The sequence below is a fragment of the Peromyscus leucopus genome, chromosome 7 (assembly GCF_004664715.2).
Source record: "Peromyscus leucopus breed LL Stock chromosome 7, UCI_PerLeu_2.1, whole genome shotgun sequence".
Classification (NCBI taxonomy): Eukaryota; Metazoa; Chordata; class Mammalia; order Rodentia; family Cricetidae; genus Peromyscus; species Peromyscus leucopus.
In genome coordinates, this window is record NC_051069.1 from 118765485 (window position 1) to 118793328 (window position 27844).

Consider the following 27844-nt stretch of genomic DNA (forward strand, 5'->3'; position numbering starts at 1 on the left):
GCAGCTGCTTATAAAGTAATCACTCAGAAGCTTATATTAATTAAAACTCTTTGGCCATTAGCTCAGGCCTACCACTGACTAGCTCTTACATTTAAACTCAGCCCATTTCTGTTAATCTATGTGTTGCCACGTGTTCCATGGCTTTACCTGTGTGCCATTACATGCTGCTCCCTGGATGGCGGGATGGCGTCTCTTGACTCAGCCTTCCACTTCCCAGAATTCCCCTCTGCTTATCCCGCCTATACTTCCTGCCTGGCTACTGGCCAATCAGCATTTTATTTATCAACCAATCAGAGCAACACATTCACAGCATACAGAGCAACATCATTCATCAGGCCTGGGGACAAGCCTGGGGGGCAGTGCAAGAGGGAAGAGCCCACAGTCTGCACAGCCATTGGGAGTCCAGGAGGCACTGTCCTGGGCTGGGGCCCTCAGAATGCCGTCTAGAGCAGCCATTCTGCTGTCATGTTTTCATGTAACAGGAGCTGCAGCATAGAACCTGAGGGCAGGGTGGATAGAAGGTGCTTTGTGAGGGCCTGGGAGCTAGAGCTGCTCCAGTTGATGACCACAGCCATATCACCCAGGCTTGTAGCACAGCTGTTTTTGTATTATATTGGCACTGAGTGGTAAAGGCAGGGTTAGGATGGCTTGCAAAGCTGAGCATGTGCCCTCTGAGCCTTTCACAGAGAAGCTCGCTGTGTTCTGCTCTGAGCTTCCTGTAATTGTCTAGGTAGAGCCTACAGAGCTACAGCAGGATAAAGAACTCTGTCTGCCTCCCTGTGGCTCTGGATTGTTCAATAGCCTGTTAAACAACTGAATGAATGAGTGAATGAATTTGTGGTGGGTGGGTGTATGTGTGTGTATACATGCTTGTGCCACAGCATCAGTGTGGAGGTCAGAGGACAACTTGTGGGATTCAGTTCTCTCCTACTGTGTGGGTTCCAGGGATCGAACTCATCAGGCTCTGTGGCATGTACCTTTATCCAATGAGTTGTCATCTTGCTGGCATTTGTTTTGTTTTTTGAGACAAGGTTTCACTGTGTAGCCTGGCTGGTCCTGAACTTGTAACAACTCCTTTGCCTCTGTCTCTGGAGTGATGGGCATTCACCATCTATCTTGCCTCCACATTGATCCTTCTTGTGGCTCCCACATTACCCTATTCATGGGCCATGCCTGCCTGTCCTGTGTGCCCTGGTCTCTGTCCCTGGCTAAAGCCCATGTTCTAGCCTCTACTCCTTCTGGCACTCAAGGGATCTGTTAGTGACCCTGCAGAGCACTGTGCTGGGAGGAGCTGGTTTGACCTCTTTTTATCTAAGCTAGGGTTACTGCAGAGTTGCCTGTTGCTGTAAAGGCAGTACTGTTTTGCTGGTACTAGCAATGGCAGGTTCTGGGCAGCAGGGGGTGCCCAAGTCACAGTTTTGCCTCCATCAAAGAGCCATGAAGCCGTGGGAGGAGGCCCTGTGTGGGTGCTTTGAGGCTGTCTGTAGACTCAGCCCACTCTTCTTGCTTGTCATTTAACCCCTAGCAAAGCATGCAAAGACCCCAAGTGGAAGCCAGGACAGGACGCAAGGGAAGGTGCCCTCTTGACGTTTGGCAGGGTTGGTTGCTTCCACTGCACCCCCCCCAACCCCCTCCCCCCATGCTGGTGGTTGCGGAGCGTGTTACCTTCTCTAGGACGGCTCTGCAGATAGCTCCGAGTAAACTGTGTTCTTATTTCTTACATCTGCCCCTCGCTGTTCCCAGAGTTTCGATTCAAAAAGTGCTTAGTTTGGTCGTTCATACTCCTGTCTTCTCGTCCTTTATAAGGGGAATTATTGTGGTCTTCATTCACTCAGAGGCACACAGTAGGGGATCTCTGCCTGGAGTAGTTCCTCATTCAGTTACGGCTCACTGGGGCCCTTCCGTTTCTGCACACCCTTTAGTCTGGGAGCACAGCAAGCTGACGCGGGTGCAGGCTGTGGGGAGCACCAGTGGGCGGTGGGCCTGCTCTGGCAAGGTGGGCGAGGGCAGGAGGCAGTGAGGGTCCTAAGGCTCTGCTGTGATGGTGCTGTAGGTGGGGGGGACTCAGCCTGGCTAGTCTCTCCTGTCCAGTTGGCAATGTTTGAGTGAAGAATGGGAGGCTGGGCTGGGGGAGCACTAGAACTTTTGGGGGACCCACCTCCCATGAGTTCTCACTTCCACTTGGTCTTGGTCTTCTGCCCACTTAGAATGCTGGTACTCTCCTCTTGTCCCTGTGCTTCTGGCCAGCCCCTTGTCCACGTCCCCATTTGCTCCAACTTCCTTATTCCACGTGCTGGCTCTGGGGGTAAGGCAACTCCTGGGCTCCTGTGGGCACTTAATAGGTACTTCTTGTCTGACCAGGTAGCAATCTTCTGGGTACTCTAGGTTTAGTATTCCACCTGACAGCCCCCATGCACTTACTGATCTGCCATGTGGTGGCTTTCGTTCTTCTCTGGGCTCCAGGTAGCTGGTGTGGGAGGCGGCTGGCCTGAGCTGGAGGGTGGATAGTGACTCACTCTGAGCTGGTGCCCAGTGCTTTCTGCTCACATCTCACGGTCTTGGTGAGGTCCTCTGCTGCTGTCTTCCTGGCTTCTGGTTCCTGAGCTGGCCATAGGCTTACATCTGTGAGGCTGTGCTGGGGCTGGTGGGCCCAGGCTTGAAAACGATCCCCCAGCACTGGGAGTGAGCAGAAGGCAGGAAGGCATGTGAGGCTCTGGCTACCACTACTGTTATCTGTCACCCTTGGGCCCTGATCTGGCAGGCAGCTAATCAGTCCTTGCTCAGAGCACGTGTGGGTCAGGAAACAGCAGGATGGCACCGAGTCCTGGGTGTTGGCCTGGTTGTCTTCCAGGCCTGTCCTCAGATGAAGAGGCCAGTCTCAGCCTTAACAATGACCTCATCAGGTACAGAGGCTAGGCCAAACAGCGGGTCTGAGGAGAGGATGTGGCCTTAAGTTCAGGCTGCTTGTGGCTGAATCACAGCATCCATACAGACAAGATCCCATTGTTTCTTCCTTTCAAATTCCTGATGGAACATACGTGGGATGCAGGCATTTCTGTTTGGGATAATGAAAGTAAGCACCTAGCACTTGCTGTATAAAGTTCTTAAGTGTTATATGGCTGGGTTGTCTCCCAAGGTCCCCGCAGGTTCCTCTCTGCACATTTACCATACCTGGCACCTGTGCACTTTGATCACTCAGAGCTGTTTCTAGGGTCTGGAGGGCTTGTGGACTAGGATGTGCTGCCCTCTGCACCCCTTCCAAAACTCTGTAGATTAGTGCCAGGCCCTCGGACACTTGTCACTCTGACTGCTGTGTGTCACCGGCATGGAAACCGTTCCCAGTACTCTGTGGCCAGTAGCCATTGGATTCACAGGACTGACCACAGCCTCCAGCTGCTCACAGGAGCACCTCTGCAGAGGGAGGACTAGGCTGTCTGGGCCATCTCTAGCTGTGGGAACCACTCCCCTTGTTTTTTTCTTCCCTTGTAAGGCCCCTGTCTGGGTGTTAGCAGCCCTGACCTGTGCTGGCGGTGGAGACGAGGGTGGTGCATGTGAGCTCTGTCCATTGCTGCCTTCACTGGCTCTGGTCCCGTATTCATGACTGCAGCTCCCCCAAAGCCAGGGGTCTAAGGAGACTTGAGCTGTTGCAGGTTCTCACCCTGGCTGGCAGTCACTGGAGCTTCCACATGGAAGGACAGGTAAGGTGCTGTGGCTTCAGCCCCTTGATGCTGGCCTTGTGGTCACACATCTCTGTCAAGGAAAAGCCCTAGGCGCTCCATCTGGTGGCCTGACAGACCCAAGGCCCGGCCCAGCCTAAAGGCCAGAGGCACTGCACTTGTCATTTCTGGGGCTGCCCCACCTAAACCAATGGTCTAGGGTGATAGAGGACTGCAGAGCCTGCTTGGCCAGACCGTGATGCCCAGAGACACCTAGGTGAGCAGTTCACCAAGTCTCAGGGAAGCGGCAGGTAATTTTGCAGTGGGACCCAGGTTATAGCTGCAGTTTCTTCCTCCCCTTCTTTCTTTCACAAGCCAGGATCCATCAGGTTCACACATTCTTGGGTTGTTCATACTTGGGAAGCAAACACAGCCAATCATGTGTCACAGATGCTGCGTGGAGGTGGAGGGGTTTTTAGGAACATACTAGATCCTGCTGGCTGCCACCGAGGAAGCGCGTGCATATGGAGCAGGCTTATAATAGAATCAGCGGCAACTGTAATTAAGGTTGCAAACCATACCACGCCGCTAAAACACAAATTCTCTGCAGCTGTTGTGCTGAGAAATTACCCCTATCAGCTAGTGTTGCTCTTCAGATTCTGTAGAGGAAATGCTTTAAAAATGATCTCACAGGGTGATTTATATATAAATGGCTCTTCTGTATGAGTCGATCAAGATAGAGTCAAAGTCCCTGGCAGACCACAGCTTCCTCGGTGTCCTGTTGCTATGGGTGACGAAGGGAGCACATGGAACTGAAATGTCTGAACTTTTCTGACATGCACAGGCACGCTGCTGTGTTGGATGAGATTTTAGATCCAGGTGCCTGGCGCGTTATGGACATTTTCTTGTCTTAAGATGAATTTGGAAAAGGGGCTGTCAGATGATTCGGATGTTTTTACTGACCAGCAGGTAAGTGATCCAGCTGCCGTGTGTTGTGTAAATGGACTTCCGTAAGAAAGCTTGGCATCCGGGTTACTGCTTTATCTCTACCTGTTCCGGGAATAGTAGTTGTGGAATTTCCAGGTGCTTTGAAGTGTCAACTTTGAAGCTGCTTTAATGGGATCATGAGAGCCCAGTGGAGTGAGTGCCACACCAAGGACCACAGCCCCAGTGCAGGGCTGGTCAGTAGGGCAGAGTGAGCTCCATGGGTGAGTGTGGGACTCAGGCTGGCTGTGGCTACTTGGGACACTGGTCCCTCCTAAGCCCTTGGGAGCCTGTACTGCCTGTACCCCGTGAGCCTGTCTGAAAGCGCCGACGTTTTTCTTTTAGTTACCCAGAGTAATTCTAACAGCTCTTAAAGATGTTAGTGAATGTTTTGTTGAAATACTGCGTTTCAAGTGGATAAACATTAACATTTCTCTTCTTGTTAAATTGCTAGCTTGTAGCTCACATTTCAAAATATAACAAATTGGCTCTGTAGGAACATACAGACGAGTACTAGAGTTTAATGTTTGGTTATTATAGGAGTGTATGGAGTTGAATGTGTTATAGAGTGTTTTTTAAAAAATGTTTGAGAGAAGACAAAAAGAGCATTTTTCATTTTGTGGCAGTTCCGTGTTGATAGGAAGGTAAAATAAATTTAAGCTTATATAAAAGATTGTCATTAATGTCTGGGTACTGATTTCAGATTTTTCCTTTCCTGGGAATTGCTTAATCTTTCTTCCTACTACTTAATTCACACTTCCTGGAGGAGAAGCTGCTAGAATGTCAGCGCCAGGTGTGAGTGTAGAATATGCTAGTGCACAGGAGGACGGCCGGACCCTTCCTTTGCCTCAGGGCCAGACCTGGCCCCATGGGTCAGGGGTGGGTTTCCAGGGTAGAGCAGTTCCCGCCAGGTTGAGTACGTTTAGGTGGCATGGTTGTGTGTGCCATGGTGACAGCTCCCTGCTCCTAGCTTTCTCTTTCCCACCAGGCGCTGGGACCGAGACATTCTGCTGGGGACCGAGCGAGACAGGTGCTCCGGTCTCGGTGTTGGATGTAAAGTAGAGAGACTGTTCTCAAACCCCGGGTCCCAAGGGAATCTCCTCTGAGCCTCAGGTTGCTTGTCTTTAAAATAGGGGGCTCCTAGGAATACTGGGGTTCTCTGTATAGTGTATATGCTCTCTGCAGCCTTTCTTAAAGGGCAGGCATCTTACTTTCTTTGCCCTGAGGCAAGCAGCTTTCCAGTTTTCCTAGGTCCTGTCCAGTGTCTTTCAGGGCACGTGGACACCCGAATGGGAATTAGACTCAGAGAGCCAAGAGTCTCTCAGTGGCAGGAACCACTGACCATGGCTTCCTCAGATTATGTAGATTGGGAACACACGTGCCCCTTTGCCATACATGTGCTGGACTGCATGACTATTAGATGTGGTCCTGGGCACTGGTATAAGAACTACTTAAGGAGAGTTAAAACTTGTAGTCAAGAGAAATATGAGTTATCATAGGAAAGCAGCATTTCCAATCTGCCAACACCCTTCTAGGGTCTCCCTTCTCCTAGGTGGTCTCTTGGAAGTGGCAGTTGTACCCAGAAGCATTTAAGGTCCTGTGTGGATTGGGGTGACAGTCAGCATATCCCACAGGTGGGATGCTGTTTCTGCCCCAGGCCTCAGATGTTAGGACCAGCAGGTTGGGCCATGTGGTCATCATGGGACCACATTGTAGGAAAGTGGCCATTAGGTTGTATTGAGTTCTGTTTAACATTTGAAAGTGAAAACTGGTCCTGTTGTAAAGAAAATACATGACTCTTCTTTCTGGGTTGTGCGGAAGACCCGTTGTCTCCTTGGGGTGGTAAGTGGGACTTCAGTGGGTAACATGTACAGGGCATGCGCCAGCTCCTGCTGGAGGCTCTGTTGCCTGTATGGCTCTAGCTGTACCCATGACACACAGCAAAAGACCTTTGAGTTTTTGGTGAAGGCAGAGCCTCGTTGGGACGTGGGGAAGTAAATGAATAGCACCGAAGATGTCGAGGGGACTGGGCCATGTGGCATGAGGGGGGCTCAGGTTCCAGGGTCCAGAGTGCCCGTTGCCTCTTGTGTCTGGAACCTTCTGACTTGTCCTCATACTGCCTGTCCTGGGTGCAAAGAGCCTGGCAGCCGTGGAGCTGGCAGTGTGGTTATGCTCAGCAGTGATGAGTGCAGCCGTGGGACGTGAGAAAAGCAGGCGATGTGTTTGAGGTTGCCTCTGCCTGGCTCTGGCTGAGCCTTTGTGGACTGAGCTTGAAGAATATTGTGGAATCTCTTCCCCCTTTGAGTTTCTCTTCTAGTCAAATTAAATTCCCTTGTTCGTCTGTCATGGACTACCAATGCCATGGACTACCTATTGTAGCGCTCTGAAATGGTGATCTGACCAGGACTGAGCATGGCAGACACACAGTGCTCGGAAGTGCACAGCAAGTTGAAGCTGGTCAGCTGCTTGTGGGATTGAAAAACGCTAGGAAGCAAGGAGCAGCCAGTGCTTAAAACATGACCGCGATGCTTAGGCATGTTCACATGAACAACTTACTTGCATTAGGAGAAATTTAGACAGTCCAAGCCATTTATGTGGGCATTCACCATGGTAGATATCCACGGACCTATTTTCCTAGCAGTAAAAAGTGGAATAGTGTAAAGCTGCTTTGATGTGCAGTTGGAAGAGTGCTGCTGACATGTGTCCAGGCCATGGCTGGGCAGTGGCCCTCTAAGATATTACAGTGGGGATTCACAAGAATATGCTTCTGCAGAGGCACAGGTCCTCCTAGTCCTGCAGGTCCAGCCTCTCCGCCATGTGAGGTGTTGTCCCTAACTCTATCTGTCTTTGTCAACACAGGCTTTGTTCCAGACCTTGAAACTAAGTCACCTACACATTGCCACCCCCAACCGTTACAGCCTTCACTGTCTCCCTGGGCCACAGAACCCTCCACATATACCTGTCTTCCCCTGGATATCTGGGATCTCCATCAGACTTGGTTTATCTCCCACCCCTGTATCTCTCCCCTAGCTCAGGAAAGGTTAGCCTCTGTCCTCGGACTCAGGCCCAGACTCTGATGCTTCACATCAGCAGCTGTGAACTTGACCTTCAGACTCCTAGCCAAGTTCACATGTTCTCCTCTCCCCTCCCCTTTACCTTCCTTGGAGTGCTGATCCATGCTTGGAGTCTGTGGGCCTTTGACAGGTTGATGGACAGGGACTTCCCTGAGGCTGTGGGTTGGGTTTCCATGTTCAGTTTTGTAAGGAGTACTGCAGGCGCAGATGGTCAGCCATGGCTGTGTGTGAGTGTGAACATTCCAGCATGTGTTTCCCTACACACTGCCCATCCTGATCACAGAGACTGCCTGTGGCCTGTGCCTCACAATTACCAGAGCCCAGGGTGGTGCCTAGCTACAGTGGGGGCTGCTGGGAGAGGGATGGAGATTTGCCTGACTTACAGTAGAAGGCACTGGGACAAAGGACTGGGTGCCTGTGCCTGCTCAGCATCACTGCAGGAGAACATTTCAGTCAGGTGTGACACTCAGCTGTGTGTGTGTGTGGTGCTTGCCATGTGCCACCTTGGCACAGTACTTGTCTGGACTAAGTGCTTCTCGGAATCTTCTAGGTTTCTCAGCAGCGAGAGGGGCACAGATGTGAGGCTCTGTGAGAGAGGTTGTCCTTAGTTTCCTGGTCCCCATGTCTTCTGGTTGTACTGAAAATGGAAAAGCTCTTTTACAGCCCCAGTCTCTCCCTCTCTTTCTTTCCCTCCCGCCCCTCTCTCCAAGCACACCCCCCATTCCAAACTTTTCCCCCCTGAGGTCCTGCTTGTTGAGTCGCTCTAAGCAGAAAGAACTTAGAACGTTCCCACTGACCTGCCATCTGCTTTGGCTCTTGGATCACAGAAGTTCTTCTTGTCCACGTCTTCCAGGCGCGCAGCTGCTGTGCGCCTCTTCCTCCTTGCCCTAGGTGAGCATGGGCTCCAGCTGTCCCTTTATTTTCTCTTGAAAAGAGAACTGCTGTATTGTACTTCTGTGGTGCAGCTATGTACTGTGTCTAAGAGCACTAAGTACCGGTAGGCTGCAGTTTGGAGCTACGGTCCTGGGCTTTGATGCCAGCCCAGCAGTGCAGTCCAGCCCTTAGCTGGGGCTCCTTGGAGCTCTGCGGAGCCACCCTTCTCCCTCCACAGCCAAAGAGCCCCAGAGCAGACAAGACCTGGCCAGAAGGTAGCAAATGGGGGGCCATCCAGAGGAGGTGCTAGTATATCTGAGCCCAGGGAAGGGACCCTGCCAGGTGAGACTGCTGTGTGATCTGGGGCAACAGCCCCACATTGGGTTAGAGCATGCAGCCAGCAGGAAAGGATTAACTCCTTCTTGGCAACCACCAGCAGTCCTCAGACTAACCCCTGTGGGGAGGTAAGTATGCATCCCTTTAGGACCTGTGAACCCAGATGGACACATGTCCACACATAGACACTCAGAGATGCACACTCAGATGCTTGCATACCCATAACACACTGTTCCAGTTTGATAAATCATCCTGACCAAAAGCAACTTAGGTGAGAAAGGGTTTGTTTCAGCTTACACTTCCAGGTCAGTCCACTTCTAAAGGACCCCAAGCCAGGAACTCCTTACAGTAAAGGCAATGTGAAGAAAATGAATACTTGCTAACCAATAAATGAGAAACTCAAACAGCTCAATAACAACAAGAAAAAAATCAGAACAAAACACTTTACTTACAGGCTAGGTGTATTAGTGAAGCCTTTAATCCCAACACTCCAGAGGCAGAGTCAGAAGCAGGCAAATCTCTGGGGGCCTGAGGCCAGTCTGATCTACAGAGTGCATTCCAGGCCAGCCCGGGCTTCATCGTGAGACCCTGTCTCAAAAACTCAAAATAGAGAAATCCTTCTTGCAAAGTGGCAGAGGAGCTGGTTTTCTGAATAACATGTGCAGACCGCATCACATGTGCCCTTTGTTAGGGAGATCACAGGTCAGTAAAGTGCTGTGGACTCAGGGATGCCCATGCTCATTGATGTGGGCCCACACTTGGGTGGCGAGAGTAGATTCCCCACACAGATACTTTGGAAGGTGAGGGTACACCATCTGGTGTGGTGATCATGCTGTTGTGAACTTCAGGTATGCATGGTCTTTCTCTGTGTAAGGAAGCCATAACCACATCCTCCGAGGGCAGCCGACTGATGTCAGTCCTTTATGGATAGTTTGTAAGGAAAGTGACACCCCTGTCACAGACAGTACTGTGGAAACCACTGCATTGTTAGCAGTGGCACTGATGACATAGTGTGCAGTTTCTCACCACAGGTGACTGACTGCACCTCTCACAGTCAGCCACAGTGTCCTCCTTCCCATGCCCTCAGGAGTATGAGGAACACCGCTGGTTATTCAGGCTCCTCCTGATTTCCCTCCGTCGTAGGAACACAGGCCAGCCCAGTCAGGTCCTGGCAGCACAGTATGACTGCTGTGCTGAGCCCATGTTGTGAATGCTCCATCCCTCCAATGCCCTGGGGAATAAATGTTCTGGAAATCACAATGTAATGTAAAAAGTCACATTGAACTGCAGGTGACTGGTTTACCATTGCGACAACATCCTTTGGGACTGTTATGAATCCCAAGGAAGGGGGAATGAGTTGGGGGCTCCTGCCTCTTCTCCTTCCCTGTGCTTCCTCATCCCTCCCTTACACCCGACCACTGCCTCCTCTCTTCTAATGGCACCATTCATTTCTGCATGGTTTCATGGCTGTTTGTCATTCTGTTGAGACCTTTCTAGTATGTGAAACTGCTGATGTTTCTGCTGACTCCTTTGAAAAATGATTAGTTTTGTGTGTATGAGTGTTTTTGTGTTCATGTATGTCTGTGCACCACATATGTGCCTTTTACCTGTGGAGATCAGAAGAGGGCTCTGGAGCTGCAGATGGTTGTGAGCTACCCTGTGGGTGCTGGGCATTTAACCCGGGTCCTCTGGAAGAGCTGCCTGCCAGGGCTCTTCACCACTGAGCCATCGCTCCAGCTCATGTTTCTCCTGATTCTGGCGTGTGTGAGCCTCCCTTGGGGATGGCAGAGTTTGTGCTCTGGTGTTGCATGTATAGGGACTCCTGAAGGTGGGGTCATTGCTGCTTCCCAGAGGACCGTGCCCTGTCCTGCCCCAGGGCAGCCTCCTCGAGGACTGTGTCAAATGAGTGGAGCGTCTCAGATGAGACAGAGTGAGTGACAGTACTGTGGCCGGGCTGCTCACTAGTGACCGTGGCTTTTCCTTACTGCTCCCGATCCCCTGACTGCCTTCCCTTTCGCGAGGACTCGGACTTTTATAGCAATAACATTAAAAAGTACACATCTCACCTGGCAGTGGTGGCACACGCCTTTAATCCCAGCACTCTGGAGGCAGAGGCAGGCGGATCTTTGTGAGTTTGAGGCCAGCCTGGTCTACAGAGTGAGATCCAGGACAGGCGCAAAGCTACACAGAGAAACCCTGTCTCAAAAAAACAAAAACAAAAACAAACAAAAAAGTACACATCTCTGTCCTGACTTTTTCCTATAAGTTAAAACTGTTTCAAAAATTGAAAGGTTACCTTTTCTAAAAGGTGTCTCTTGAACTTGACTCAATGCACTGTCAGATGGATACAGTGCTGTGCTCATTCCCACTTTCTTATAAGCATTGGTCCTTGAAGGCCATCTTCTCACTGCCTGTCTTTGGCTTCTAGGCCCCTGTTTCTAGGCCTCTCTGCTTCTCTAACTGTGGGTTCTGCTGTGTGTTGAAATTTCCTGATATCTGTGTCTAGTCGGCTATGATTTGAGGGGCTGCGTTTGTCTTGAGTAACACATGTGACACCTTGTTGAGGTTTACACTCTGAGATTGACAGGATTTCTGAATATGCACAACAGCAGGGATCTTCCTCACAGTCCCCAGGAAGAGCTGGCTCTGGTGCCTTTCAGCCTCACACTGTGGTGGCAGATGACTGGCCAGGGATTTACAGGGAAATCCAGCCTGTAAAGGAGGCCAGCATGCAGGATGGTCGAATACTGCTTGTAGATGTCCAGCAGGGGAAAGTTAAGTGGCTGCAGGGCTGGGGAGGTGGCTCAGCAGTTAAGAGCACTGGCTGCTCTTCCAGAGGACACGGGGTTCAATACCCAGCATCCACATAGCAGCTCATAGTCATTTGTAACTCTAGTTCCAGGGTTACAGACAATCTGATGCCCTCTTCTGGCCTTTAGGGGCACCAGGCACACACGTGGTGACAGACCTACAGGCAGGCAAAATAACAACATACATAAATTAAAAATGAAAAATGAATTGGATGCACCCTGTTGGTGACTAGGGAAACTGGATTCCCTAGACCTGAGTTTTTGTGGATTCAGACCCCATCATGGCTTATAGCAGTCATAGTAAGAAATGACTTCTCTCTGTGTTCCATGACAGTCTCTTGGTCATAGGTGGAAGCTGGCTATCAAGGTGGACCCATTGAGTCCTTCATCATGTATCATAGCAGGGTAGTGATAGGAGCCCCTCAGGATCAGCCAGGGTGGATAGAGAGTTTAGCTGGCTGCCTGGTAGGCCCGGATATGGGGTGTAGAGTTAGATAGGAAGCACACAAACCCAGGTGCCCTGGTGGGTTGTGGATCATACGTCCTTTGACTTACTTGGGGAGAGTGGACGGTGTCCTATGGCCGTGTGGCCTGTTGACTGCCACTGGAGTGTCTGGTGGATGCCACTTGAGTAGATTGTTTTACTAGAGGGGTCTTACAACATGCCTGGGGGAAACCCAGATCTGATGGCGAGCCATGCTCTGCTCAGTTGCTGTCTGTTCTCTTAGAAGATCCTGAGTGCTATGGCAAAAATGGTAGAACCCTGGCGGTACAAAGCCTGGGAGCATGGACCTAGGGAGCTTTCTGTAGGGACAACTATAGCCCAGGCCACAGGAGGGGAGGTTTTCTGGGATCTTGGCATACTGCAGACATGAAAGCAGTGCTGCTGGACCTGCTATGTGTCACATGCCTTTTCTGAGCCACCCTGACACTCTGCTGTCCTGCCTGCTTTTGGAGAAGAACCATACTGAGGCCGGGATCCTAATAACCACGGGCTACACTGGCTCTTCCATGCTCCACCTTCTCCTACTGGGTCCTTCTGCTACCCCTAGGATGCCTGCCTCCTTATCCAGTTACCTTTCTCTCTTGGTCCCTATCCTGGGCCACTTACCACCTGCTTGACCAATACCAAGTGTCCACATGAGCCCAGGCTGGGCTCCCTCACAGAACTACTGACAGTTTTTATTCCCAGATCAGCCTTTCTACCCAGTAGTTCTTAGCAACCCCCAACTCTTTTTATCTGCCCCCCAGGCCTTTCCCCAGGCCTGTAACAGCCACTCTCATGTGTGTGTGTGTGGGGGGGGGCGGTTAGGGACACACACACTTCCTGTCCTGCCTTCTCACAGCCCAGGTCCCACTCTGGGGTGGAGGTGACACTGGTGGATACACTGGGCCTGAGCTGAACAGTGTCTGGCACTGAGAGCCCTGCCCTGCAGGGTGCCCTCACTGGGGCATCGGTCTTAAGCTGCTATCACAAGGGCTGTTAATAAGACTGTGATGTCAGACATGCTGGGATTTGTTCTTTTCAAGTGAAAATGACGGCAACTTCCTCTTACAGGGAGTCACCAGCTGGGGCGGAGTTGGAGCCCCAAGGCTTGACTCACTGTCTGCTTCTCGGCACCTACCTGGGTAGCTGTGAGTCTCGAGTCTCGCAGGACCTTGGGTTGTGTTCTCGATGGAGGAAGTGAAGTGCTGTTGCCTGAATCTTGTCATGAGATGCAATTAACTCATGTCTCTCTCTCTTTTTTTTCAGTCTGCAACTGTGTCTGATGGTGGTAAGTCATATATATTTTATTATTTTTATTGCCATTTTCAAATTATGAAAATATATTTGCCATTTGATGTACTCAGGAAAGATGTTTTCTCTGCCTTTCCCTTATGGGAGGGTCTCAGTTGGAGTTTTGCTGGGGGAGCGTCCTGGTGGCCTGGGCATGTATTTGACTAACAGGGCACTAGAAACTCCGAGATAGTCAGCACAGGTAGTGTGCTGGGCTGCAGTTCATGCTCCTGCACGCCTGTGATCAACAAGCAAAAACATGCTTGCTGATCCCTTGTACATCCAGCTTCCAAACGAGCAAGTTCAGCTTTCAAAGCACTTGCTGAATTTGAGCCATTCTGGAGGTTTCCTTCTTAAGGAAAGCATAGTAATGAACTGAGAGTGTGGGATGAAGAAGAATCAAAGCCTTTCTTTCAGTCTTTAAAACATTTTGTGTACAGACTCTTTTAATGTTACTGACTAGGAAGGGAAACGCCAGCCAGATTTAACTCCATTTCTCGGAGATAATCCCTGGTTTTCATTCAGAGGTTTTTTTTTTTTTAGAAAAAACAACTACCTAAAACTATTTGGAGGGTTTCATCTAGACACTCCTCATGTGTGTAGTAGTCTTAGTACAACAGAGAACTTGGTATAATTTCTAGAAACTTCTGTTGTCTCTCCTCACTGCTGCCCACCTCAGGCTGGTGCCTGTCTCCCACAGGAAAGTGCAGGCGGAGCCTCCGGCATTAGGAGCTTTGTAGGGCTCACAGAACGTTGAGTGGAGCGGAATCCAGCTTGAATTACAAACCTGCTCATGCCAGAACACCGACTACAGGGAGCCTGAGCACCAGTGTTAGCATGTATTTTAGAATAAAGGGGTTATATTGCCTGTGTTATGTACAATAATGATCCTGTCATTTAATCAGTCTTAAGCCGGGAGCAGGAAAAGCCTCCTTAATGCAAGAAAAGAAGTAGGACGCGCAGCCAAGCCTGGGCCAAGAATGCAGGTTCACAGTCTTGGTTCCGACTTCTCTTTTCTGGCAGAGGACATTTAGTCTTGTGGGAAATTTATATACTTGAGAGGTTTCCATAATCCGTCAGTTTAATAGTATATAATATTTCTTATTGATTTTTCAAAGTTCTTCCCTGTGGCTAGGAGTCGGGGAAGCCAGCCCGCCCCAGCCCCAGCATCTCAAGTTGTCCCAGAGGCTTCAGAATGATGGGGAGCCCCTGGCTCCCAGCCCCCACCGTGCCTTTCTGAGGAAGTGGTGTCCTGGCCAGGTGATTCCCCTGTCCCTGGGGGCTTTCCGCCCTCTGTCCCCTCCTCCTCTACCTCAGACCCCAGGGCTGTGGTCCTGTTCTTGCATGGAGGGCCTGCTATGGCAGGAGGCAGAGAATTTCAGTGACAGACAGCCGGATGTATTTTATCATGCTTTTATTATTTTTCTGCTTTTAGTTTCTTTTCTGATTATAAGATGAAAATGAAGAGACTGTTTGGCTCAGTCTGTGTTCTAGGAGGTCAGTGTTGTGTGCCATGGTTATGTTGGTACTGAAGTAGTGTAAGTATCACTAGTTGAGGTCCCTGGGGCTCAGGCCTGGAGAAGAGCCTCCGCCCTTCACTCTACTAATCCAGCTAAGGCCTTCCATTTCCCACGGGCCCCAGGAGCTCTTTCCTGCTCCCCCATGCCGTGCCCGGGCACCTGTGGAGAAGGGCTAGGCAGAAGCTTGAATGTTTCCACACAGAGATCTTTTATAGACTTGGTCAGTAGTAGACAGGTTCCCACATGGAGCCTCAGAACCGCAGCATCCACTGCTTCTGTGGAAAACTATGCTCCAAGTATAGGCAGAGATGAAGGGCCAGCTCAGTCTGTGCCCAGTTGGGGCTATGGCTGCCTCCTCATCCAGCCTGGGCTGTGGTTATCAGGAAATCCCATACTCTTCAGAAGTGTCCTTCATCCAACTAACCATGCCCTTGACATGACGTGGCTTTTTGTTGTCATTCCAGGTCGTGGTAACGTTTGGTAACATGTGTCCTACCATGTCATTTCGTGCTGTTTTAGGGAAGTTGGGCAGTACCACTTATGATTTTGCTCAGTGTGCTTTTCACTTGCTCAGCAGGAAAGGGCTTAAGGCCACCACTGCACCACAGCCTGCACATTGGCCTTCTGTGGAGGGCAGACTGTCCCTAAGACAGCACATCCTGCCTAGAGAAGGGGTGTCCCTAGCGTAGAGATTCCCAGTGACCCACTTGTTGAGAACTTGTCCAAACAGAAAACAAGGTTAACCTGGAAGGTTGAAAACGTGTAAACCAAGTATGGGCTGGGGGCGTAGCTCGTGGTTTGAGCCCTTACCTAGCATGCTTGAGCCCAGGGATTTTATCCCAGTCCAGGGAAGAAGGGAGGCGTGAGAAAGACGAGGGAGAGGAGAGCGGAGGGGACATAAATGCAGATACAGGCTTGGCTTCCTCACTGTCATCTGTGGTACCTCAGCATCGTGCTCCCACAGTGCTCCACTCCTGTGTTCTTGCATTGTTCGACCCCTGTGCTCCCACAGTGATCCACCCTTGTGCTCCCTCAGTGTCCCACCTCTGTGCTCCCACAGTGTCCCACCTCTGTGCTCCCACAGTGTCCCACCTCTGTGCTCCCACAGTGTCCCACCTCTGTGCTCCCTCAGTGTCACACCTCTGTGCTCCCTCAGTGTCCCACCTCTGTGCTCCCTCAGTGTCCCACCTCTGTGCTCCCTCAGTGTCCCACCCCTGTGCTCCCTCAGTGTCCCACCTCTGTGCTCCCGCAGTGTCCCACCCCTGTGCTCCCTCAGTGTCCCACCTCTGTGCTCCCTCAGTGTCCCACCTCTGTGTTCCCTCAGTGTCCTACCTCTGTGCTCCCGCAGTGTCCCACCCCTGTGCTCCCTCAGTGTCCCACCTCTGTGCTCCCACAGTGTCCCACCTCTGTGCTCCCTCAGTGTCCCACCTCTGTGCTCCCGCAGTGTCCTACCTCTGTGCTCCCTCAGTGTCCTACCCCTGTGCTCCCTCAGTGTCCCACCTCTGTGCTCCTATAGTGATCCACCTCTGTGCTCCCGCAGTGTCCCACCTCTGTGCTCCCTCAGTGTCCCACCTCTGTGCTCCCTCAGTGTCCCACCTCTGTGCTCCCTCAGTGTCCCACCTCTGTGCTCCCTCAGTGTCCCACCTCTGTGCTCCCTCAGTGTCCCACCTCTGTGCTCCCAGTGTCCCACCTCTGTGCTCCCGCAGTGTCCCACCTCTGTGCTCCCGCAGTGTCCCACCTCTGTGCTCCCTCAGTGTCCCACCTCTGTGCTCCCAGTGTCCCACCTCTGTGCTCCCGCAATGTCCCACCTCTGTGCTCCCGCAGTGTCCCACCTCTGTGCTCCCAGTGTCCCACCCCTGTGCTCCCTCAGTGTCCCACCCCTGTGCTCACACAGTGACCCACCTCTGTTCTACCTCTGCGCTCCCATGATGCCATCTCTGTGCTCCCATGGAGCTTAACCTCTTTAACTTCATATTAGCAGCTCTACCAGGATCCCCCTCCCACCCGACTCTTGTGTTCTCAGAAGGGTACACCACTTTCTGCTGCATGAGGACCTTTAGGTGTGCCTTTCCTGCTAAAGGTTCAGTAGTTCTGGTGTATGAAGTCAGCTGGCAGCGGGCAGATCATTAGAGACATCACTACCAGTTTTAGCATGCAGACAGCTTGAAAGTCACAGAGCTTAAGAGAGGAGTCTGTGAGAGGTATGAGAAAGCACTCCAGGGCAGACAAGGTGGTCTTGTCACAAAGGTAGTAGTCACCTAGGCTCTCCTGCCTGGGTCGGGTCAGAACCCCTCCTTTTTATGGAAGGGTTCCCCCAGCCTCTGGTTATACCTGCTCCTCACCGAGATAGAAAGATACAAACTTCTTCTAGCTTCCAGGGTCCTGTGAGGGTAGCACCCTTTGATTTATGCCAGAGAAGAGCTGTGTGATGGTTTATAGTGGGTAAAGGCACTTGCCACACAAGCCTAAAAAACCTGAGTTCTATTCCTGGAACCCACATGGTACAGGGAGAGAACCAGCTCCTGAAAATTGCCTTCTGATCTCTGTAATCACAAACACGCACACACACACACACACACACACACACACACACACACACACAGAGAGAGAGAGAGAGAGAGAGAGAGAGAGAGAGAGAGACAGAGAGAGAGAGAGAGACAGAGAGAGAGAGACAGAGAGAGAGACAGAGAGAGAGACAGAGAGAGAGAGAGAATTAAAATATGCCAGAGAAATAGATTGGAGTGGAAGAAGTTAGGACTGTCAGCATGGTGCATCCTGACCTAATCAGCCAGTAGCAGTGTGACGTCAGTGGGTGGGTGTGGCTTTGGGATCTGTGTAACACCCTTCCTAAGCTCTCTGTACTGTCCAGCCTTAGCTCTCCTGCAGGCCTGCTGGTCCTGGAAGCTGCCATTCCTCATGTGCTCATGTCAGACCCTTCAACTCTAACTCCCCCGCCCTCACCACATCCACCGATCCTTCGTGTAGAAGTGAGGCTTTGCCTTCTCCGTCCTGCAGTGCATGCCCTGTCTCCTCCCCCGACGGCGCCTGCCCTCTACAGTCTCCACACTGAACTTGGCCCCCTTCATCTGACCAGTGCCACAGTGTACTGCTGTCCCAGACTAGCTCCGGTGACCCTGCAGTGGCTCTCCAGCACTCCAGGTCTCTGGACCTCCCCCTCTACTCTTCCTGATGTCATTCTCCTGTCCCCACCTGCCGCCTCACCTGCCCCTTCTCTGAGTGGTAGTCTGTGGTTTTTCCTGCCAGTGACTGGCAGGAGAAAACTTGGTGAGAGGGTCATTGGATCTGGGCTCCAGTGATCTTCAGTGACATTAGCCCAAGTGTTAGAAGGCTGGGTTAGGGCAATGGCTTCTAAAGTGTTTTCAGCAGCAAAATGCTCTTAAACTTAGTCAAGCAAATGTCCTATCCTGGAGCACAGGTGGAAAATGCCTGGCTGATTGGCAGGTGGGTGACCTGGTCTGTAGCACCCCTACCTGGCTGAATTCCAGAAGGCACTTCAAGTCTGCCTTCATCTTCTTCTCCAGGCTGCTAGGCCTCAGGTTAGGTTTTCTCTGCTTTTATCCTTTTCTTATCTGAAGTATGGGCATGAGTGTCCTCTTGTTTGACCCTCTGCCCAGGTTCAGAGTGGACAGGAGAGCCAATGAATGTCTCCCTGAGCGGTGTGGCAGTGGTGCACATGACTGTAGGTTTGCTTCATGGTGGAACTTTCAGTGGAACTGGAGGGAAGAGAGTATCGGGCCAAGGGCTGTTCTTGACCTGCTGTGCCCCATGGGGCTCTGGGTGCTTGACACTGGGCTAAGTACTTGTCTGGACTTGGTACTTGTCTAGACTCCAGGCTGGCATGGACACTGGGCTGAGGGCTGGGAGTCCCCAGACTGTCCTGGAGACTTGGGCAACTTTGATGGAGACTAGCATGCCTGCTGAGAGTGGTGGGTGACGGCACCTTTGTTTCACGGTTTGTCTCTGTGACCGGTGCTAGGTGCTGGGGGCTTGGCCACGTCTGCTTAGCCCCCCTCCTTGTGAAGCCCCGCCTCCCTGAGGGGGCTGCTAGGCTCTCTCAGTCTTCTCAGTCCGGTTAGTTTTGGTTTTTACTGTTTGCAACTCCGAGATCTGGAGGGCTGCTTAATGTCTCAGACTGTGAAAAGCTTATCTTCACCTGTGGATGTTCCTGCCCTTTGCCCTCCTCCCTCCCTGGCACTTCTTACTGTTCATCCTCACCCTAAGCCGTGGGGTAAAGACTTGGGGTCTGTCCAGGGCTGCACTCAGGCAAGCCACCATCCCTTCCTGTCTGGCAACTTTGGCTTTGCCCCAGCCTGATGTCATCTTCTGTCCTACAGAGGTGGCTGCAGCGGTCCACATCACAGCTGTGATGAGCTGACGCGGACGCTGCTCGGTGATGAAGGGCCGGCCGTTGTTGCCACAAGGATTTGGAGTTAGGTCACGTTCACTTTCAACACATGGAGCATTGCAATTGTGACGGTTCTTGGCAGGTGAACCCATAGTCTATAAAATCACAAGAGATGAGGGCGGTGAAAGGAGCCCCAGTGGAACCTCCGATACTGTGTAGCGTGGTCCATGGCACCACAGCCTGATCTTGTACTTTTCACTGCTCACTAACTAGCGGGAATGGAATGGTAATTTGTAGCATGTGGGGTGAGAGCAGGTGTTTTAATCAGAGCCTTTTATTTGGCTCAGTAGTTCCCATTTTTTGTGGCTTTTTTGGACTTAAAACTCAAACAGACTGTAGACTGTTGGGGAAGCAGGCAGACTTGGTTTCTGCCAAGATGCCTCCCAACACACTCATTTCTTTCTGGTTTTACAAGACATTTGGAAGGAGTTTTTATTAGTAACTATGTTGTGAATTTTTTTTCAAGCAAAGTTCAAGAGTAATAAAGCCAGTGACTCCTTCTCCCCTCCCTCCCCTCCCCTCCCCTCCTCTCACCTTCCCTCCTCCCCCTGTTCTGCTTGTGGGAACCTTGGGCATGTTCAGAACTTGTCTTAGTGCACTGGAGTGGGAGTGGGGTCCTCTTGGTTCCCCTTCTGCCTTCAGAGGCCCACCAAGGCAGCTCTGCACCCTCCCCTCACCAGGGGAATGCATTCCCTAGATTCCTAGAGGACAAGACTCTGTGGAACTGAGCCCTGTGTGGGTCTCCGTGGCAGAGAAGCCCTGTGAACCTGGCTCTGAGACCAGGAGGGTGGAGTCAGAGAGGTGATGCCCAGGGAGGAGTTGGCACAGTATGCTCCCTTGCAGAAGCCTTTGCAATCCACGCCTGGGGCTTGTGCTCTTTCACGCTTTGATAAAGAGCTGTGTAGGGTGCTGTCCTCCCTGTGGTCCCCCTTGGCACCATAGAGCCTTTGGCTGGAGAACTGGTTAATGGGAAGGAAACATGAGTGCCTCAAGTGCACACATGCGAGGATCTTCATAGGAATGAGGAGGAAGGAGTGACAAGGAGCAGCGAGTCTGTGATGGCATTACAAGGGGACTGGACCTCTGGACCAGTCTGGCACTTGCCAGGAATTTTGCTAAGAGATGTGGTGGGACACGGGATGCAGTTGCCCTGGTCCGTTTACTCAGTGCTCGGCAGCAGCAGTTCCTTTGTCAGGTGACCAAGGTGCTTTCCCGACTTGGCATATGAAGGATACTCCTCCTGAAAGAGCCTTTATGTTCATGGCTTGATGGAGTCCCTCCAGGGATTCCTACAAGAACTGGTTTGATCTGGAACTTCCCCAGACTTGTGCAAGGGCTGGCAGCCTTCATCCTGTAGCTCCACATCATCTTGAGCATGCATTGCCTCGAGTCAGTACTGAGATGTCCTGGGTGGTCCCCAGCCTCGTCTCCTCCAATTGTGTTTGGACTGCATGTTGCAGCCTCTTGGCTTTCTCTAGTCCTCATTTGTCTCTTCAGCTCAATGAAGTGTCAGTTGTAGGGACCCTTTCCTGCTGTAGTTCCCAGCATGCCTCCTGGTAAATGGGCTGATCTAAGCATGCACCTCCTTGATGGCTTTCCCATCAGGAGTGACAGACAGTCTTAGGGTGACAGTGGTCTAGCTTCCAAGGGTCATTGCTACACACATTTAGTTCAGTTTCCTAGTGCTGCGTGGCAGTAGGGTTCCAGTCACAGCCAGACCATCACAACCAACATCCTGTGACTGCAATGCTTTCACATTCGAGTTTTGGAACACGATTTAGAAAGTTCAGAATAAAATTTGAGCTCAATACAAAGAGCTCCCCTGGTTTCTCATTCCACAGGTTGAACACTGTCCTTAGAAGCATGAAGTACCAGGTCTCACCCCCAGTGTGCCTGGGGTATCCTGTATCCCACACATTCCAGGCATGGGAAGCAATCAGTTCATCATTCATTCAGAGCTGATACCTCATTCTGGAATCAGCAAGCCCTACCTCCCTGTCCATCCTGTTACTTTTCTCTGCCTTTACCGAGCATTCTGTCATGAAAAGTCCGAGCATCATGATGAAGTGGTGGCATGGCCCTGACCACACCAGAACCTGTCTTCTGAGCTGCTACTGTTCCAGGCCACTCTGGTGCATCTTAGTGTCCTACCCAGCTCTCCAGGGAGCAGTGTTCTGCACACTGTAGAATATTTGGGCTCACCTCCTGGGAGGACACTCTGTCTGGCACCATGTGGTGTAACACTCAAGGGTGTCCTTAGATTAGGGAAGGTTGTAGTGCTGCATGTCTAAATAGCAACACTTAGACCTACAGGTTCCAGTGTATCCAGCCCTCCCCTCAGTGAGTGGCAACTGTAATTCAGGTGCAGTGTGATCCTTCTGCATTTGAGATCCAGACACGGAGGCCTGCAAGGTCTCAAGGCTGGTGAGGAGACCGTTCCCACTGTGTTACAGGCTGGTGGGAGTCATCTCCACCATTTGCTCAGAGATGGCTTTGTTCTCAGGACCTGAACAGGGATGTGGACAGGATCTGGGAGCTTCCTGAGATCTCTTCCAGCTCTGAACACGATGGAGGTCAGCTAGATGGCACTGCCATGAGCTTACTCCTTATCCAGTGACTTCACCTGCCAGGGTATGAGATATAAGTGGCACACACTGGTCGAGTAACATGGACTTTTTGGTGAGCCTTGTACAGAAGGGATTGGGGCCAGCTTGCAAAGGCCACTTACAGACAGCTATCTCTGGGACAATTTACCACATCCTCTGGGAAGGAAGGCTTTTATGTAAATATTTTAAAACAAAACCTAAGACTCATGACCTAATGATGGCTTTCCTGCCTTTAAAAAGGCATCCTTTCAAGTTCGTTGACATTAATGGGACTACAGTGATTGATGCCAGTGATCTTTACAACACACTGGGGAATGGCTGGCACTGGAGGAGGAAGGCACCTATTCTTGGGGCATCATCCTTTCAGTCTCTGCCCAGTTCCCAGGGCACATTGACCTTCCACGTTCACTCTGACTCATATATCATCCCTACCACGTAATCTGTTAAAAATGAAAGCACATACACAGTCCCTGTTTCATTGTCTGCGTCCCAGCCTGGTCACACACAGGCCATTTGTGCCCAACATAACAGCTCCTTTTCTTTTGGAGACAACTTCCCATGTGTTTGACCGTTTGAACTGCCAAACTTGATCGTATAGACAGCATCTGAGAAAGATTGCCTACAGCAGAAGCCCAGTTAGAGCACTCACTCCCTTATACAAAGTTATGCTGTGTTGGAGAAACACATCTAGAAGGTGCATCTCACAGTACACAACACTACCGGCTTCGGGCACTTGACGTGAGTTTTGGTCACAACTTTTCAAGTAATGAAAACTTTTTATTGAAAGGTAGCTTAGGCACTGAAAAGTATACATACCATCACCTGGGGCCTGAGTGGCACCAGTTCCCCACTGAGGACAGGTTGGCTACTGTACCCACTTGGACTAATGCTGCCATGTGTACCCTCTGGTGCCTGACGACTTTCTGTGAACATGCCTTGTGAGTCAGTTACCAGTCACTCTGGCTCCCGTGCCCTGTTCCGTTGTTAAATGGCCACTGTCCTCTCTTGCCCCTGGTGATAGCGTCTGTGCTGGTTCAGACTTCAGCTAACACAGTGGTGTTGTAAGACATGCCCATGCAGGTCTCTGCATGGCCATCTGTGTGTGCCTTGCTCTGATGAGCTGGCCATTGGTGTATGTGGTAGATAGTCTCCATTTTCCTGTGCACACCACCCAGCAATATGTAAGAAACCGCCTTCTCAGATCTTCCTGTTGTGTTCATCATGGCAGCTAGGGTTTGTATGTGGCCATCTGATTTTTTTTTTAAATACTCAGTCCAGACTTTTGCTTAGATGGGTGTCAATATAGACTACCTGACAAACAAGCTTGAGGCCCTGCATTCCATCCTAGACACTGCCAAAAACAAACAAGCTTATGCTTGTTGCTTTTTTTTTTTTTTTTCTCATTTGGCTGGTTTATGTTGTTAGTTGATTAGTAGGAAATTGAAAAAATAATAAATTCTGACAATGATTCTTGGATTGAATGAACAAATTATCATAATTTTCTATATTGGCTACTTTCCCATTGCCGTGATAAAATGCGCTGACAAGGAGCTTGTAGAAGAAGTTTATTTTATCTCCCAGTTTCAAAGGGATAAGAGTCCATTGTGGTGGGGAAGCTTGGTTCTAAGTGGCAGCCATGGCTGCAGGACCAAGAAGCGGAGAGCTCACATCATCAAGCAGAGAGTGGCCAGGAGGTGAGGCAAAACTATGAACGCTCACAGCCTGCTCCCAGGGATGTACTTCCTCCAGCAAGGCTCTACCTTCCAAATACTCAACGACCCCTCCCCGCAAACTGTCATCAGCTGGGGACCAGGGGTTCAAACCCTGGAGTCTATGGGGACTGGTCTCCTTCACACCACCACAGCTTACGTTGTGGATTGCATTCCTGCTTGATTTTTGTAGCTAATGAAATGAAGGAAGGTGTGATAGCATTTGAGGAAGGCATGCAGGCAAGCCTTCTGTGGTTGGTTCTCAGTACATCTTCTGAAGACTGAAAGTTTTTAAGATAGTCCCGGTGCCTCCCCTTTAAGTAGTCCGCTCTTCCTGAGACCATGAAGGTAAGACTGTTACTATTTTATTGCTCACATTTAAGTCTTGAATGCCCCCGGAATCCGCTTTTCTGCCTGGTGTTGGGGAGGGGTTTGAGTTTCTGCTTTGTTTGCAACACTTATGGACACTCCTTGGGGGCAGACCCAGTCAGTTCATCAGAGTTCGCTTTCAGGGCAGATGATGGCAGGCACACAAGCAGATCTGTCACGGTACAGAAGAGGGGAAGCCAGATGACTCGCACCATGGAGACCAAAGGAGCAGCTGATGGAGTCGAGCACTGGCTTGATTTGTCATAGTTGTACTCAACGATCGGAATACCACGGGCATGTCCACATCTCAGCAACTTTAGGTTTTAGGTCTAGCTAAGAGTAGAAAGACAAGAAAGAGAGTCTTTAGGACTGGAAAGGAGACAACTACATATGCACAGTTCACAGTTGACATCATCTATCTATGAACCCAAAGCAGAGCTCCTGGCCAGCCCTGACCTTCACAACTGATTGGGTTCATCGGAGAGAAAGCAGGACCTTCCTTAAATGAGGTGCCATGTCTGTGTGGAGAGGGGATGAGAACATGAGTTTAGATACTGACCAACAGAAGTTTTAGATTTATATTTAAAATATAAATATATTTTATATAAATATAAAAAAGAGGAAAATATGTTCTGAATCATGACTTAACACTGCAGATGCATGGCTGGAGTTGCTCGCCCTTTCACACGATGTTCAGGACTAGCGTGACCCAGTTATTAGTTGGCATCATTCAGTGCCTGTGTGCCGAACACTGTCACAACTTTCCTGTGATGATAGTATATAGTTATTACCAGGTTTTTATTGAAAGGTTAAGTGGCTTTCCAGTGAGGAGTGGAGTGCACCCCATCCTATGAAGTTAGCTCCATCATTACACTTGGCACAGCCAGAGCACCCTCTTTGACATGGTTTATGTAGAAGGTGAAGACCGCCTCTAACTCCCATGTGGGCATGTGGCTCCAGAGCCTTCCTCCTGAGCCCAGCCCCTGGGTCCCCGGGCTTATGTGCTGGGCAGTGTGTCTGTCTTCTCCTTTGTCCAGGTTCTGTTGCCAGGTGGCTGTTTCATGTGTGCCCATTGATGTGAACATAAAAGGAGAATGTCTTCATGATACCAATTTTTTATTTGTCAAAATGAAGTAAGTCTATTTCGAGAAAGAATTAGCCAGTTAAGGAATTGTGACCCTTTTTGGATTCAGCCAGTGTGTGAATCTGATCAGGGCTTGAAAGAGATGCTGCCCCTTTCTGGCATGTCCTAGGCCTCCTGTGGTCCAGTGACCCTCATGGTGGCAGCCGATGATGGCTCCTCAACTGAATTCTGAAACTGCAGCATGACGAACGAAGGAACTATTCACTCCCACCACTTCCCACACTGACCATTGGCAGCTCCTGCTCTGCCCACTCTTACGGCCCTGAAAGCTCTTGGCATTTGCCCATCTGCTTGGCATTTCCTCTCCTGAAACACTGTGTCGTTTCACATGCTGAGTTTGTTCTGCTGGGCTCAGATGGGTCTGTTCTCACTTCAGGACAGCATTTGGGTTTCTCCCATTCGGTCCCTCAGGGCCCTTGAAGTATACGTAATCATGTGATCCTAGAACAGCCCCAAAGGGCTGTCTGGCCTTGTCACTCCCTGTGAGACTGTGAACCTGATATTGGGACGCCACCTGAGAGTTTGTAGTGCCTGCCCAGTTCTACCCATCACTATCCTAAGACCTCAGGAGCCTCATCCTCACAGTGGACCCATAGAATTAGACCAACAGTTGGGGAACTCTGTTCTGAGGAGGTACTGTGGGGCTCAAAGCATGCCATTCTGATTCTCATCGGGATCTGTCATTGCTGGCTGTGGTTTTCTCAGGTGAGGAGCCAGTGGCTGCCCTCAGGTTTCTACTTCATAGTGGAAACCTACAGACTACTCTGTAGCAGCTAGTTCTGTCCTGCGCTCTCCTCACCCCTTAATACCAAGTGTCAGCAGCTCTTGGAGTAGGTGACAGGAGTCAGATACACAGATTGTGACCCAGGAAATGAGGTGAGTCCAGGGCTGTCTTCCCCATGCCATGTAGAACAGAAGCTAACACATCATCAACAAGAGAGACCTTTAAACTACCTGGAGGGCCATGTCTACATGGAAGTCCTGCATGGATGTATAGCTTGGGATCCTTACTGTGTTCTCCGGCCCCAAGCCCTGCAAGTGTTTGATTCTCCCCATAAGAAGGCCAAGACATAAACATAAGGGGTCATGGGATCATCATGTCCTGTCACCTAGATCCAGAAAGTTCATGTTGGGCTCTGTCTCTGCCTGGCTTCTTCCAGAGCCAAAATTGTCCACAGTGGTGACCTTGTGGCTGATGTTTACAAGAGCACTGTGGGAATGAAGGGAACATGTTTACAGAGAGGCAGTGGCTTCACTGAGAGGTGACAGGACTTCACAGCTCAGCGAGGTTCGTAGGAGGGACTCCGCTGTGAGTGGGAAATGCAGAGGAACTCTAGAGAGCTTGGCTGCTTTGGTTGAGGCAATAGTAGGGGCATCAGGAATGAGAAGGAGGCTGTCCACTGCTGGAGAGGAAGTGACAGGAAGATACCCAAAGGCCAACTCCTGGGCGGAGCAGGGAGAGCACACAGTGGGTCTGCAGGTTTGTGTCTGTTTCCCATCAGTACTCAGTGCATGGGAGGACTCACAGGGATACAAGGCCCACCTGATGGAGAGCTGAGTGGGGAAGAAAGGTACCAGACCATTGAGAGCAAGCCACTGACTGATTAAAAAGCAGTATAGATTCAAGATGATGTGTAAATGACAGCATCGCATAACTGTCACGAGAGACCATCTCAGGAGGCTGAGACCATGGGCACAGTTCATTGAACATGAGACACTCTCTGCCTTAGTGTGGGAGACTGAGAGTCCTTTATACAAAATCCTTGGGACCAGCATTTCAGTTTTCTGACGTTTCCCCTTGGGTTTTGAAATATTCACATGTGTACAATGAGCTGTCCCAGGGATGAGACACAGGTCTTACCATGGGCTTCATTTATTCCTCTTACACATAGAGCCTGAGGGTAATTGTACTCAGTACTTCAGTGTGCTTGCAGGTGACTGACACATTGTCACATGAGACAAGGTATAGAAGTATCTTTTTTTATTCACCCAGAATTTTTGGATTTGGGAGCATTTCGAATTTCAGATTTCTGAATTAAGGCTATTCAGCCTGTATTCTGGGAGGAAAGAGTAATAGTGTAGAAACCTGGTGCCCTGGCTACAGGATCAGGCCTCAAAACCAGCATGGTGCACCCAAGCAAAAGGTGCCTGTAAGACCTGCTTCTCTCCCTGACATTCTGACAATCCGAGATAAGATAGATGGCTGACTTCAGATCCTCTGGCCCACCAAGGTCTCAATGCAGGGAAGTGGGAGGTGTGTGAGAGCTGTGATCACCAGCTCTCAGAATTTAGTCCTAGACAGAGGGGATGACGCTGTGAAGGACAGGGTGGGTGGTGAATGTTCGGGTTTTGATCACAGTGCTTAAGAAAGGCTTAGCAGGGACTACACCTTGGTGGGTTCAGAGGGGTGTGTGTGTGTGTGTGTGTGTGTGTGTGTGTGTGTGTGTGTGTGTGTGTGTGTGTGTGTGTGTTGCTGTTGGCAACTTACCCTCATACAGCTTAGAAAAAAACGTGTGTGTATGTTTTGGTGATCGTCCCTGGCTGGAGGGGGCATGGAAGG

General features: G+C 50.6%; 1 protein-coding gene across 4 annotated transcripts in view; it reads left to right on the forward strand.

Moving 5' to 3' along the window:
- The window catches only part of Rgs12 (regulator of G protein signaling 12), a 96003-nt gene that overhangs the window by 38475 nt on the left and 29684 nt on the right, over nucleotides 1-27844 (forward strand). For 3 of the 4 annotated variants that reach the window (XM_028870845.2, XM_037208189.1, XM_037208190.1), the window contains exon 4: nucleotides 13487-13508. In XM_028870845.2, coding sequence (XP_028726678.1) covers nucleotides 13487-13508 — 22 coding nt within the window. Of the gene's footprint in view, nucleotides 1-4188; nucleotides 4626-13486; nucleotides 13509-27844 lie in introns of those variants that run through there. The other variant, XM_037208191.1, reaches the window with a different exon arrangement.